This window comes from Acomys minous (genome assembly GCF_964271855.1).
Source record: "Acomys minous genome assembly, chromosome: 2".
In the NCBI taxonomy this organism is placed as follows: Eukaryota; Metazoa; Chordata; class Mammalia; order Rodentia; family Muridae; genus Acomys; species Acomys minous.
In genome coordinates, this window is record NC_140484.1 from 144,281,108 (window position 1) to 144,295,619 (window position 14,512).

The 14,512-nt window shown below is 45.1% G+C and overlaps 1 protein-coding gene across 2 annotated transcripts; it reads right to left on the reverse strand.

Moving 5' to 3' along the window:
* Positions 1-8,581: 8,581 nt before the first annotated feature.
* LOC311589851 (calcitonin gene-related peptide 1) lies at positions 8,582-14,234 on the reverse strand. Of its 2 annotated transcripts, none has more exons than XM_084768538.1 (5): positions 13,536-13,771; positions 12,423-12,515; positions 11,669-11,809; positions 9,521-9,704; positions 8,582-8,987 (listed from the first exon to the last, which is right to left on the reverse strand). In XM_084768538.1, the coding sequence occupies exons 2-4, from the start codon at positions 12,506-12,508 to the stop codon at positions 9,545-9,547; spliced, it is 387 nt and encodes a 128-aa protein (XP_084624664.1). In that variant the 5' UTR covers positions 12,509-12,515; positions 13,536-13,771; the 3' UTR covers positions 8,582-8,987; positions 9,521-9,544. The 2 variants fall into 2 exon arrangements, with proteins under 2 accessions (XP_084624664.1, XP_084624663.1); XM_084768537.1 differs by lacking the exons at positions 8,582-8,987; positions 9,521-9,704 and adding exons at positions 10,493-10,958; positions 14,096-14,234.
* Between the last annotated feature and the right edge of the window lie 278 nt (positions 14,235-14,512).

Below are 14,512 nucleotides of genomic sequence, written 5' to 3' on the forward strand. Positions count from 1 at the left end.
TGCTGAATTCTACCAGACCTTCAAGGGCGAGTTAATACCGATACTCTTCAAACTACTCCAAAAGATAGAAAGGGATGGAACATTACCAAACTCATTCTATGAGGCCATAGTCTCATTGATACCTAAACCTCACAAAGACTCAACAAAGAAAGAGAATTTCAGACCAATTTCTCTGATGAACATCGATGCAAAAATACTAAATAAAATACTTGCAAAACGAATACAAGAGCACATCAGAGATATCATTCATCATGACCAAGTAGGCTTCATTCCAGGCATGCAGGGATGGTTTAATATACGGAAATCCATCAATGTAATCCACCACATAAACAAACTGAAAACAAAAAACCACATGATCATCTCTTTGGATGCAGAGAAAGCATTTGATAAAATCCAACACCCATTCATGTTTAAAGTTTTAGAGAGATCGGGAATACAAGGCACTTTCCTCAACATAATAAAGGCTATATATAGGAAGCCAATAGCCAAAATCAAAGTAAATGGTGAGATACTCAAGGAAATTCCTCTAAAATCAGGAACAAGGCAAGGCTGCCCACTCTCTCCATATCTCTTCAATATAGTACTCGAAGTTCTAGCCAGAGCAATAAGACAACATAAGGAGATCAAGGGTATTCAAATGGGAAAGGAGGAAGTCAAATTATCCCTATTTGCAGATGATATGATAGTCTACATAAGTGACCCTCAAAATTCCACCAGAGAACTCCTACAGCTGATAAACACCTTCAGCAAATTGGCTGGATACAAAATTAACTCAAAAAAGTCTGTAGCCTTCCTATACACAAATGACAAGCTTGCAGAGGAAGAAATTAGGAAAACTACACCCTTCTCATTAGCCACAAGTAATATAAAGTACTTAGGAGTTACTCTTACTAAACAAGTGAAGGACCTGTTTGAAAAAAATTTCAAATCCCTAAAGAAAGAGATTGAAGATGACATGAGAAGATGGAAGGATCTACCTTGCTCATGGATAGGGAGAATTAACATAATAAAAATGGCCATCCTACCAAAAGCAATCTACAGATTCAATGCAATCCCTATCAAAATACCTACACAATTTTTTAAAGACATTGAAAGTTCAATTCTGAACTTCATATGGAAAAACAAAAAACCCAGAATAGCTAAAACAATCCTGTACAATAAAAGGTTCTCTGGAGGAATCTCCATACCTGATCTCAAATTGTACTATAAAGCAATAGTAATTAAAACTGCATGGTACTGGCACAGCAACAGGCTGGTTGATCAGTGGAATCGAATCGAAGACCCAGATATGAATCCACACACATATGGTCATTTGATTTTTGACAAAGAAGCCAAATCCATTCGATGGAAAAGGGATAGCATCTTCAACAAATGGTGCTGGTCTAACTGGATGTCTATGTGTAAAAAAATGCACCTGGACCCCTATCTGTCACCTTGTACAAAACTCAAATCTAAGTGGATTAAAGACCTCAACATAAAACCAGAGACACTAAATCACTTAGAAGGAAAAGTGGGGAAGAGCCTGGAACATATTGGCACAGGAGACAACTTCCTGAACAGAACACCAACAGCCCAGGCATTAATGTCAACAATTAATAAATGGGACCTCATGAGGCTGAAAAGCTTCTGTAAGGCAGATGACACCGTAAAGAGTACAAAGCGACAGTCTACAGACTGGGAAAAGATCTTCACTAACCCCACATCTGACAAAGGTCTAATATCCAAAATATATAAAGAACTCAAGAAATTAAATACCACCAAACCAAATAACCCAATCGAGAAATGGGGCATGGAACTAAACAGAGAATTCTCAACAGAGGAATATCAAATGGCTGAGAAACACTTAAAGAAATGCTCAACCTCCTTAATCATCAGGGAAATGCAAATCAAAACAACGCTGAGATTCCATCTTACACCCATCAGAATGGCTAAGATCAAAAATTCAAGCGACACCACATGCTGGCGAGGATGTGGGGAGAGAGGAACACTCCTTCATTGCTGGTGGGAATGCAAACTAGTACAACCACTTTGGAAATCTATCTGGTGCTATCTCAGAAAAATGGGAATAGGGCTTCCTCAGGACCCAGCTATTCCACTCCTTGGAATATACCCAGAAGATGCTCCAGCACACAGCAAGAAAATTTGCTCAACCATGTTCATAGCAGCCCTATTCATAATAGCCAGAACATGGAAACAGCCTAAGTGTCCCTCAGTAGAAGAATGGATAAAGAAACTGTGGTACATATACACTATGGAATACTATTCAGCTATTAAAAACAAGGAATTCCCAAAATTTGTGGATAAATGGATTGAGCTAGAAATGATCATAATGAGTGAGTTAACTCAGAAGCAGAAAGACTCAAATGGTATATACTCACTTATATCTGCATATTAGCCCAATGGGCATGTCCCACGAAAGCCTTCACTTACCAGGAAACAGAGACAGAGGAGAGGACATTCTAGTGGGACTCTAGATGTGAGATTCATGAGAGAAAGGCAAAGTAGAAGGACCCAGAGGGTCCTAGGAGCCTACAAGTAGAACATTATGATAGGCAGATTTGGGCACAGGGGTCCCACTCAAACTAGGCACCAGACAAGGACAATACAGGCGGTAAACCTTAAACCCCTACCCAGATCTAGACAATGGACAGAACACTCTCCACAGTAAAGTGGAGAGTGGGATATTACGTTCTCACACACTCTGGTGCCACACCTCTGACCATGTCCCCTGGATGGGGAGACCTGATGGCACTCAGAGGAAGGACAGCAGGTTACCAAGAAGAGACTTGATACCCTATGATCATATAGAGGGGGAGGTAATCCCCCTCAGGAACTGTCATAGGGGAGGGGAATAAGGGGAAAATGGGAGGGAGGGAAGAATGGGAGGATACAAGGGACGGGATAACCATTGAGATGTAACAAGAATAAATTAATAATAAAAAAAAAAAACAAAAAAAAAAAAAAAACAAAAAAAAAAAAAAACAAAAAAAAAAAAAAAAAAAAAAAAAAAGAAAATCACTCAAAATAACCAAGACCTGGAATCAAATCAAGTGTCTGTCCAACAAGCTGAGGTATACTATGGACTGCTACTTAACTTCTCTCACCAAAATATTCAAAACTTAATACACAAAAAAATCCCCCAAATAGCCATATATCAATTGCATAACAATATAAGTAAATCTATGTACATTATGCAAATGAAAGAAGCTAGAGGCAAGGAGGTACATGTGACCTGCTGTCTGTCTTGCTGTATGTATGTATGTATGTATGTATGTATGTATGTATGTATTGTGCAATCTCTTTATCTGTCTGCCTATCTATCTACATCAATCATCTATCTGCTTTCCATCTAATTTATCTAAAAATGAGTCCAAAATGCCAGTGATATCTTGGATAGGATTTTAGGAATGGTGACTTCAGACTGGTGTGAAAAAATTCTGTAGTAATGAAAACATTCTATAGCTTTGATATGGTAATTATATGAGTTTATGTACTATATACATATATGTTTCAGGAAAGTTTACTTTACAATAAGAAATATGTATATTGTAAAATATTAGAAATGCAGAAAGTAAGTCACAAGAATAAAGTAGCCCTTGGAAACTTTATTGGCCTATTTTAGTTTTTTAGCATTATCTTTACAAAAGTAATACATAGCATAATGAAATTAATCACTATAATTACATATATAGATATATTTAGGTAAACTACTCTAGATGTAAAATTCCTACATGTAAAAATTTTCATTTTTAAAAGTGTTTATGGTAAATGATCATATTATAAGCACTACCCAGAGTCCTAAGAAATTTCCCAAATAAAATATTGTAGATACAACTTTATCAAAATACAGTACCATAACCTAGACCTGAATGATTGAGTATAATTTTAAAAATTATTTAAAATTATAAAGTGCTCTTCTTAATAACTTTTAAGTGGAATTGGAACTCAAAACAAAAATTGTAGTTTAAAATGGCCAACACCAAGTGGTCATCCCTGAAAGCATGCCTAAGTGCAACGCTGTACGGACCGAGAAGGTCATATTTAGAATATAAATGTATTTATGAGTCCATATATGCATGTAAAACGATGAATGGAAAAAGATGGCATGAACTTGAAAGAGAGCAGGGATGAGTGTACAGGGGGTTCAGAGGGATGAGTGGGAAGTGAGAAAAGTTGTAATTATATTATAATCTAAAGCGAGAAAAACAAAATTAGTACATCTCAAAACATGGTATAGCGTTAAAAATGAGCTCAAAGGGTAAAATAAAACTAAATATTTTACAATTAATTAATTAACTTAATAAATATTTATTGAGATAAATAAATATTGGTAAATATTGTTCTAGGAACTTTTTAGACATAGGAAATAGTTATATAAATTTATGTGTATATATATATTTATGTATATATATATGACTTTCCTTTTCAGTTATATGCTAGTAGAACACAGAAAAGAAATAATACATATATGGATTTTAGAAAGTGATAAGTTCTGTGAGTGAAATTAAATTTTAATGTGGTAGCTAGCATATGAGCAGAGATGGCAGGCCATTTCATGTGTGATGAAGGCATCTTGGAAAGTTGGTGTCTGGGCAGTCTTGAAGGAAGAGAGGGCATCTGGTGTCAGCCATGAAGGTGGCCCTCCAGATGGAGTTAGCCCGCTACAGTCAGAAGGGCAACAGAGATATTTCTAAACAGTCTCCAAGGAAGTGAAAGTGGATCCGCCATTGGCGGCGAGAAAGGTGGGGGGGATGGAATGAGTCAGATTGTGTGGTAGAAAGCTTTGCGTCGAGGACATCCGATCCCTGACTTATCTCTTAGAAGCTTTACTCTAAAGTAATAGACTCCCTGTTCCATCCGCTGTAACAATGCCACAGGCTGAGTGGCTTCAACCGCAGACCTTGGTGTCACAGCTGAAGGCTGGAAGTCAAAGTCACAGCGCCAAGGTTGTATCTGCTAAGGCTTCGCTTCTCAGATACCCGTGTCCTCAGCTGGAATCTTCTCTGTGTATAAGGAGAGTGACAGACAGCACATCCCCTTCTTAAGAGGACAGCAGATCAATCAGATTGGGACCCCACCGTGCCTTAATTAGCTCCTGAAATGGAGTCACTTTGAGGGTTAATGTATCAACATATGGAAATCTTGACATTGCCCAACTCTTCTGTTGTCCACAATAACACAAGAATAAGCTCAGTGTCCTTGGGTTGTGAACATATCTTTTTCTGCCTGTGGGTTTGTGAGTAGTTGCTGACTGGCTTTGAGTGCAGGCTAAATGATAGAATTAGCTCCGTAGCTCCTTTTGAGTAATTTGGCAAAGCACGGCACTGGGTGTGTTCTTTTCATGACAACAACGGGAACTCGAGCACAAAATTCAACCATATAAACACATTTCAACTTTTTGCTTGTCTTTAGCCAAAACAGGCCACATGGCCAAGCCTAGGGCTGAAGGGCAGAGGAGTCGATTTCACCTATCCATGAGGCATGGCAAGGATCAGAGTACATAATCCTGTAGCGTGCTGAAGGGCTGGGAGCACTTATCCATTTAGTGACAGCATATACATTGCATCTCTGACAATTCATTGGCATTTGAAGACCTCTCTTGACCACACTGCATATCTGCTACATATGTGCAGGGGGTCCAGGTCCAGCCCATGTGGAAGGCCCCCAGGAGCCTAGGTTAGTGGATTCTGTAGGTCTTCTTGTGGTGTCTTGACCCTCTGGCTCTCTCAATCCTTCCTCCCACTCTTCCACAAGACTCCCTGAGCTCCATCTAATGCTTGGCTGTGGGTCTCTGCATCTGCTTCATCTGATGCTGGATGAGGCCTCTCAGGAGGCAGCTATGCTGGGCTCCTGCCTGCAAGCAGAGCGGAGGGCCATTAATAGTGTCAGGAGGTGACTCTCTCCCATGGCGTGGGTCTCAAGTTGGGCCAGCCATTGGTTGGACCTTCCCTCCATCCCTGTACCACCTTTATCCCTACATGTCTTGTAGGCAAGACAAAATTTGAGTCAAAGGTTTGATGGGTGGTTTGGTGTCCCCCCTCCTTCTACTGGCAGTCCCACTTGGCTACAGGAGGTGGTGGCTTCAGGCTCCTTAACCCCCGATGCTAGAAGTCTCAGCTAGGTTCACCCCCATAGACTCCAGGAGCCTCCCTGGTCCCAAAGATGCCCCTCCCACAGCAATTTCCATTCTTTCTCCCAGTCTTCGCCCTTCCACACCCCAACCCCTGCTCTCTACACACCTGATCCCTATTCCCTCCCCACCCCCCTCCCACACAGTTCCCTCTCTCCATGTACTTCAGAAGTCTATGTTATTTCCTGTTCCAAGTGAGATTCAAGAATCTTCCCTTGGTTCCCCCTTGGCTTCTTTGCGTCTGTGGACTGAAACACGGTTATCCTGTACTTTAGGCTAATGCCCACTTGTGAGGACATACCATTCGTGTCTTTCTGGGTCTTGGTAGTAGACGTGCAGATGGTCAACATGTGTGTCCTCTAATAATGGGAACAGAGGCTGTCTCTGACTCTGGTGCCTGCCACTGGATCCCTTTCCCCTAGCTGGGCTGCCTTGTCAGGCCCTGTGGAGAGGATGTGCTTAGTCCTGCTGTGACTTGAGGTGCCAGGGTACATTGATACCCCTTGGAAGCCCCCCTTCTCTGAGAAGGAGAGAAGGGGATGGGAGGAGGGGTGTGAGGGCAGGGCTGGGAGGAGAGGAGGAGGAGGAGGAGGAGGAGGAGGAGGAGGAGGAGGGCTGAGATCAGGCTGTAAAGTGATTATGTCAATAAATTAAAAAAATAAAAATAAAACCTGCAAAGTCATTTGCTATTGTTTTTCTGCCTGAGTCAGAAACCAGCCACTTTAAATTTTTGCCTCTCTTAATAAAAGATTTTCTGTGAAAAAACAAAAAAAAAACAACCATAACAAAAACCCTCTTTCCTGTAGTGGTCCGTGTCACACGTGAAGAGTAAAGTAATTGTTCTTATGGTGTGAGATCGCCTGGTGTGCTGCTGATGTCTATTTGACTGTTAGATGTCTAAGCCACTGACCCTGCTGCTGTTCAAGGGTTAGTCACTCTGTGGACCCCTGAGCCATCCTGGATCTATCCACAGGATTCTGGGGTGAATGCAATGTATGAAGTAACCCTAGATACAAAATCAAAATATTTTTGTTTTCCTTACTTTTAACTTATTTACAGAGTCATAGGTATCATGCCTAGTGTGCCCCTGGCCTTTCTGCTGACCACAATTAACCAAATGGGTTAGAACAGGGCGGTTAGATTGTGTCTAGGAGCTGAAAAATAGTATTAAAGCCAGTGTGTGGGAGGGTAAGAGATGAAGCTAGGCAGACGATGGGGCTGGATGTGAAAAGAGAAGCACAAATTGGACTTTTGAGTTACTGCAGTATCTCAGGTATTTTTCTGAATTGATAAAGAGTCACTGAAGCATTTTAAACATAGGAGAGACGGCGGTAATCCGCCTTTTACACTGACAGCTGGGGCACTGTGGTGAATAGACTGAAGGAAGGAAGGAATATTATTCTACATGTGCCTGACTGATAGAAGAGGCTGAGCTCTTTAAGTAACTAACCGATTGCCTGACTTGGTTACCAGTGAGACTGGCTACCCACTCATCTTGGGGTTCTACTTGGCAACTTGCCACTGGTAGGTCCCAGTAGGTGCTAGGGACATTGTTACTGGTGGGTCCCAGTAGGTGTTAGGAACGTTGTTACTGGTGGGTCCCAGTAGGTACTGGTGGGTCCCAGTAGGTACTGGTGGGTCCCAGTAGGTGCTAGGGACATTGTTACTGGTGGGTCCCAGTAGGTGCTAGGAACGTTGTTACTGGTGGGTCCCAGTAGGTACTGGTGGGTCCCAGTAGGTGCTAGGGACATTGTTACCGGCAAGTGCCTACGTGAAAGGAAGCATTAGAAACAATGACATCCCAGCAACCTATGTGTAACAAGTCTGTGATTCTGCAGTACCTATTACCTCAGGCTCCCTGAAGTAGAATGTAAGCCCTGTGCAGGCAAGAACTTTTGTCTGGTCTGTTTATTGCTCAAAATTCCCAGTGCCTAAAATAATGGTGACATGTAGCTGTCAGTAAGCAACTGTTTGTTAAATGTGCAAATGTCTGTCAGACTTGTTGCAGGACCTTGAGCAAGACTCTTTTATGTGTCTCACATAAACAAAAGTGGGTCTGGATGGCACTGATGGCCATTCTAGGTTGGGTAGCCTTTGGATCCCATTTAAACTCCAAGCTACCATTTCTAAAGGTCTTTGTAGGCCAAGAGGTGCAAGCAGGGGACTTTTATGAGGAGAAAAGGCAAGGGTGAACAGTGGCCAACCTGAGAAAGGAAGAATCACATGCAACCTCTCGGGCTGGCAACCAGCTCACTCTCTGGAAATAAATGTTCATCATCCTCGTTGACATACACAGCATTCTAGTAAATGGAGGAGGTTAACCAAAAACTCAGAGCCCGAGACACCAAGAGTCGCCCAAGCACAATGCCTTTGCTTCAGCAAAGGGCGCACAGACCTCCAGAGCTCTCTTGGGAAAGCAGTGCAAATAATAGCAAAGACTCCACTTGAGGATATGGAAAATACATTCTTTTTAATTTTGATTAAGTTCACAAGTGACAACACTGACAATTCTTTAGACAAATGGTTCCATTAAGTCACAACATTACCATGTGTTCCCAGAAGACCAAGAGGCAGTGGTTTCATATCCCCATGACATTTAGCAGGGTAGTCAACATGAACAGGACGGTTTACAGGGACCAGACTTGCTAGGAGATAAGCCGGAACCATGCTGCCATGTTTATTGGATACAGAATCATACGACGCGATGTGCAACTATAACGAGCTTGCTCTGCACTTAGCTTTAGTTCCTGTCCAAGGGAGAAAGGTTTCCGATACCGAGGAGGATGCAAATATATGTCTTCCATCAGCCTTTCCTACACATGACTTTACATGTGAAAGAGTTTATCTTTACTGTAACCTAGGAGGAGAGGAAAAAAGAACAGCTTAGAAATTGATTGTGAAGCTCTTGATATTATTTAACTTAGTTTTCTATTAATACTAGGAGGGTAGGTCCTGTTGATGTCCCCAGTTTACAAAGAAATAAATTTGAAACTCAGTTGGAGTTAAGTGATTGTCCAATGGTTACATACATAAGAGAGAGCAAATACAGTTCTTAAATCTATAACTATTGCTGCATTGTAGTGTTCAGTGTATACACAGTGTAGTGCAGTGTCCTTGACTTTCAAACCCAGAGGGCAGAATATTCACAGTTACGATGACGAGTGTATAGGATCTGTACCTCCTGGTACAAAAGCAGAACATCAGAGGAGAGAAGATAACAGGAAAATGGCAGAGTGTGTGGGCTGGGAGAAGGGAAGGTTGGCCGGGTGTGGAGTGTGGGGTGTGAGTTAAATGTGATCTGATCTGTGGGTCCAGTGAGGTTCAGGGTATGGCTCATATCCCTCAGATACGTGCACATCAACTTTCCTACTAGTTGTACAAGGAAGTCACCTTCATTCTGAGGCTATTCTCTGCTCAGGCCTGAAGGTCCCTGCGGCGTCGGCCGAAGGCTTCAGAGCCCACGTTGGTGGGCACAAAGTTGTCCTTCACCACACCTCCTGATCTGCTCAGCAAGCCTGCCAGCCGATGCGTCACACAGGTGGCGGTGTTGCAGGATCTCTTCTGGGCAGTGATGCTAATATTCAGGGTGGAGAGAGGAAGGTAAGGAGGGAGAGGGTGGGTGGGAGGGAGGGAGAGAGAGAGTGACAGAGACAGAGGTAGAGACAGAGACACAGAGACAGACAGAAAGAGACAGAGAAAGAGACAGACACAGAGACAGAGAGAGAGAGAGAGACAGACAGAGAGAGACAGACACAGAGAGAGAGGGAGAGAGTCAATCACTGAGGCTGGGAGGTGTCTGCCCCATGGGACTATCACGGTAATATTGCTGCTCTCAGAAGCACCAATTAGCTTTAAGTGTTTCTCCCAAACATGGTTATCAGGACAAAGGATCACAAGGCCATTAGGGAAATGCTGTGATCACTTCCCTTAGACATTCCCAGAGGCATTAGAAAACCCAGGAGGGATTTTGGGTTGACTGGCCATGGATCACAGGACTATAGCAGCCAACCATGACCATATACATAACAATAAGCAAGAACGTATGAGTGGAGGGTGAGTTTTGATGCCACCTCTGAGCCCATTCACAAGGACTGTAGAATCCATGTCCCAGTTAGATACAGAAGCCCCCCCCCTTAGTAAAGTGAGGCACTCCAGTCTTACCTGAAGGAAGAGCGGGTTGTGGAGCATCCAGTCCCGGAGGGGCTTACCTGCTCCTGGGCGTCTCTCTTCCTACTGCTTGAGCCGAGTCATGGCCACTGCTCACCGAACTATGACTGCTTAACCTTAGGGCTAAGACTACTTCTAACCACACGTCTTGAACTCCATGAAGCCTGAGATGTGGGCTAGAGCAATGACCACCATGGCTCAAGTCTTTTTAGGAAAATAGTTTTATTTCCCAAACACCCGACACTTTCAGAAGCAAGCCTGAAGAGCTCTGCTCAGAAGCCAGAGGACTGCTTGGGATCTGACATCCTCTTGCGTGATTCACCTTTAGCCTGTGAGTTCTTTCTCCTCACCCACTATGGATCCCAGATACCATCCATCCCATGCCTTGGGAGAGCAGCCAGTGAGGAACTACATGCATCAAGTCATAGGAAGAGCGTGAGGAAGACAACTAGAGAGGACGGGAGGTGGGGGGTGGGCTTAGTTGCCAAAAAGGGTGTGGCGGTTTGTCTCCAAGTCCTTGCCCAAATCCCTTTTCTTGCCAGGTGCTCCAACCCCAATTGCAGTTTGGGGGAAGGTGTGAAACTTGTTGAGGTCTTGTGTGTACGTGCCCAGCATGCAGGTACTCAGATTCCCACACCGCTTAGATCTGGGGCTGTCCAAGCTGCAGGGAAAAGACATGCGCGGAAGTGCCATGCACCAGGGGCTGACCCTGTGGGCAGCAGGGTCAGCACGTTAAGACATTCACGGGACTGGAAGTTGGGACAGGGGGTGGTAGGAGGTCAGTTCACACATACACTATTGGGAAAACTTGGGGTGAGGTGGGTCAGGATGGTGTCGGGAAGGGCAGAGGAAAAGGGTGACTCTGGCATTCCATGTGCCGTTCACCTTTCATGCTTGGCAGGGTGTCTCTCAGGGTGGACGCGGGTGAACACATGCTTTTCCTTGGGTGGTGCTGGAGCCAGGCCAGGGCTGGTCTGTTTCCAGGCTGGGGGCAGGCAGGCACGCAGGGAGGCAGGGATAGGGAGGGGGTGCTCTCCTTGGCCCTGTGACCACTGTCACATCTCTGCAGGGGTCTCCAGACGTTAGGCTTTACCTTTACTGGCCTTAACTCATCCAGTGACAGGAACTCTGCCCAGTATTACCAGGCTCATTTCTACAGAGATTCTACACCTTCTCTAAAGTGCTTTCAGGAATACATCTTTTAAGTGTGATTTAACCACGGTCTCACCAGATGACGTCTGTCTTCACCGGAGCCTGAGAATAGATGCTCCTTGTGTCCTGCCAAACGGCAGCCAGATGGCCAGTGTGTTCTCTCCTACCTCGTGGGCTCTGCCTTCCTCTTGGTGTGCTAGGCAGGGTAAGGGACCTTACCTGGAGCCCTCAGCCTCCTGTTCCTCCTCCTGCTCCAGCTCCCTGGCTTTCATCTGCACATAATCCTGAACCAGCGCAGCCAGCAGGCGAGCCTCCTCTTCACTCAGAGTGGCCATGCCTGGGCTGCTTGCCAAGGTCGACCTGTGGAGGAGAAGCAACCCTAGCTAGTACCGGCTCTTAATTCCCTGCCTGCCGCTGGCCCCCGAGAGGCTTGAGCCAGTATCCTCCTTGAGGGTACGCCAGAGCCAGCTTAGGAGCTTTACAAGTTAAATGACAAGTGCAGCCGTAATTAAATAACAAGATAATTCACGATGAATTTGAACTGGGGGCTCATTTTAATAAATACATTTTGTAGGTTGATGAGAAATAGACCAACAGATTATAAATTAGAGTCAGTAATATTTATTGGCAAGTTAGCAGATTAGAGTCAAATTCACATCTCATGAGGGATAAATTGAATAAATAGGTTTGGCTATTGATACCAAATTTGAGGGAAAAATAACCAAAGCACTTTTTGAGTTAAGGTACTAATTTGAATGTATAATGTGGCATACTGTACAGCCTGTCATTGCTTAAAAATTATGTATTTCCATCTTTATATCATAAAAAGTATATAGTGAACTTATGGGTATGCCTATGTACATACATATATTTTCCTTAAGGGAGTTAGTTTGTAAGCATTTTGTATTGTACAGTTAACTGACAGGAAGCTGCCCAATCCCAGGGCAGTAGAAGCCCCTGTCTTTAGGCTTACCTGAAAGGCACTGCGTGGAGGCTGCATGCCTGGTACAGGAGCAAGATGCTGAGGACCAGAAGAGGGGAGAACCTCAGAAAGCCCATAATGCCTCTGTAAGAGAAGAGCAATTTATTTATTTATTTGCACCAGCTCAAAGTTCTGTGGGCTTCTCTGCCTGTGACTCCCTAGCATGTTGGCTTCATACTGCTAACTTCATTTCTCATCGCCTTTGCTTCCTCACTGACACAGAAGACGCAAGGTCCGGTGGGCACATAGCCTGTATGGTTTAGAAAGACTCTTAGCAGATGAAGGAGGGTCGTGGTGGTGTGGTGGTGGTGGTGGTGGTGGTGGTGGTGGTGGTGGTGTGTGTGTGTGTGTGTGTGTGTGTATGTGTATGTGTGTGTGTGACTTCTAAGCTCCCTCACAGGCAAATAAAACTGTTGGCCAGTCTCAAGGAGTCAAGGCGTCCTGGGGATTCCTGTCTCTACATTGTTTCCATAGTGAAGCATACAGCTGTCTTCCCTTCTAGGGCTTTTGCAGACACCCAAGGATGTGAGAAAGAAAGTCTGTGGAGGGGGACTCTTTCTGCCTTGGAATCTGTGAGAAACGGTAGGCTGTACTGCTCAGCTGCTCCACCCTCTGGCAACTCTGTCGCCTGTAAGAACCAGTCTAAACTTCCCGGCCCAAGACGTTCACTTTAATGTAAGGGTCCCAAATTCCGGGCTTGCGGTTGCGGCCGCTGGGTTTTAATCGCTATATACTGGCTCTTGACTCGTCTTCTGGGCCTATTTCTCAGGAAACGTGAATCCTGAAAGCACCATCTGACGAGAGCTACTCCGGACTGCGTGCGCGATGCCTGGGAGCGCTAGAGACCCGAGATGGGCAGATCAGGTGTGCAGCGGGAGAGAGGTGAGACGGGAGTCGGCGCTCCCCGGAAACCGGAGGAAGGCTCTGTGGACTAGTTCTGTCGGGTTCTACCTGGATCGGGCTCTGGCATGAGCCACAGGCTAGCTGAGACCCGGGGCTGTCAGGGAAGACAAACCAAGGAGGGCTAAAAGCGAGAGTGGAGAGAGGAGGGGGTGAGGGAGAGTCAAAGAGAACAGCACACCTGAGCAGGAATCTCAGGCTCACCTGGTGAGAGGTGGCTCGGAGCAGAGACTGCGGGGTCCTGAGGAGGCCGGCCGGAGTTGCTGCGTCGCGGTGACTGGAGCTGGGCAGTGGCTCTGGTGCCTCCCAACGCCAGCAGCTGCTCTTATCCCGCCGCGGTGAGTCGGGAGGGGTCCCGGGGTGCCAGGCAGCCAATGGGTGGAAGGGCCCCGTGCCCCAGACAGATTGCGTCACCTCGGTGCTTCCAGAACCCAGAACATCTAACAAGATGACACCATTTGAATTTGAATTGAGGTCATTGATGGAAGTGTGTGGAGGGGGGGGAAGATGCGGGGTGGGGGGACGGACCGACGGACAATGAGAAACACCCTTAAATTAGCGGGAATTCGGGGGCCCTTTTTACATCACGGTAAATTTCATTTCTTCTTTCCTGCTTGACTTTGAGCATCTCCTGACTCCAATTTCTGGATCTTGGAGAGTGGAGTCCAGGACCTCAGGCACTCACTCCTGGCTGTTTTTCTGACTCTAATCGTACCCCTCCCCCAGCACCCCGCGCCTAAACTAGAGGTGAGAGTTCAGTGCACCTTAGGGATGGATTCTTGAACTGCAAGGCTGGCTGACCCTGGCAGCGCAGCTCGCTCACAGGGCGATGCTCTTAGGCAAAGGTGTTGTTGCTGGACACAAGGACTTCGTTTGCTGCAGCTTCTTCGTAGTAGGGTGTATGACCACAGCGAAAAACAAATCATCATCAACAACAATAGCAACAAACAAACAAACAAAACAAAACTCGGCATGAAACCTCAACGCATTGATCTTTTCCGTGGGTGCCATAGTCCCCTTTTGAAGAGCTTGCTAATAGACAGAAACCTTAGTGTTCCCTGGGCTGTAAGATCTCACCTCAGCGTGGCACTCTTAAAGTGCTACAGAGCTCAGTCACATGTGTGAGGAGGGGTTCCATATTCAGCTGTGTCCTGCTTGGGGTAGGGGCTAGTCAGTAGTGG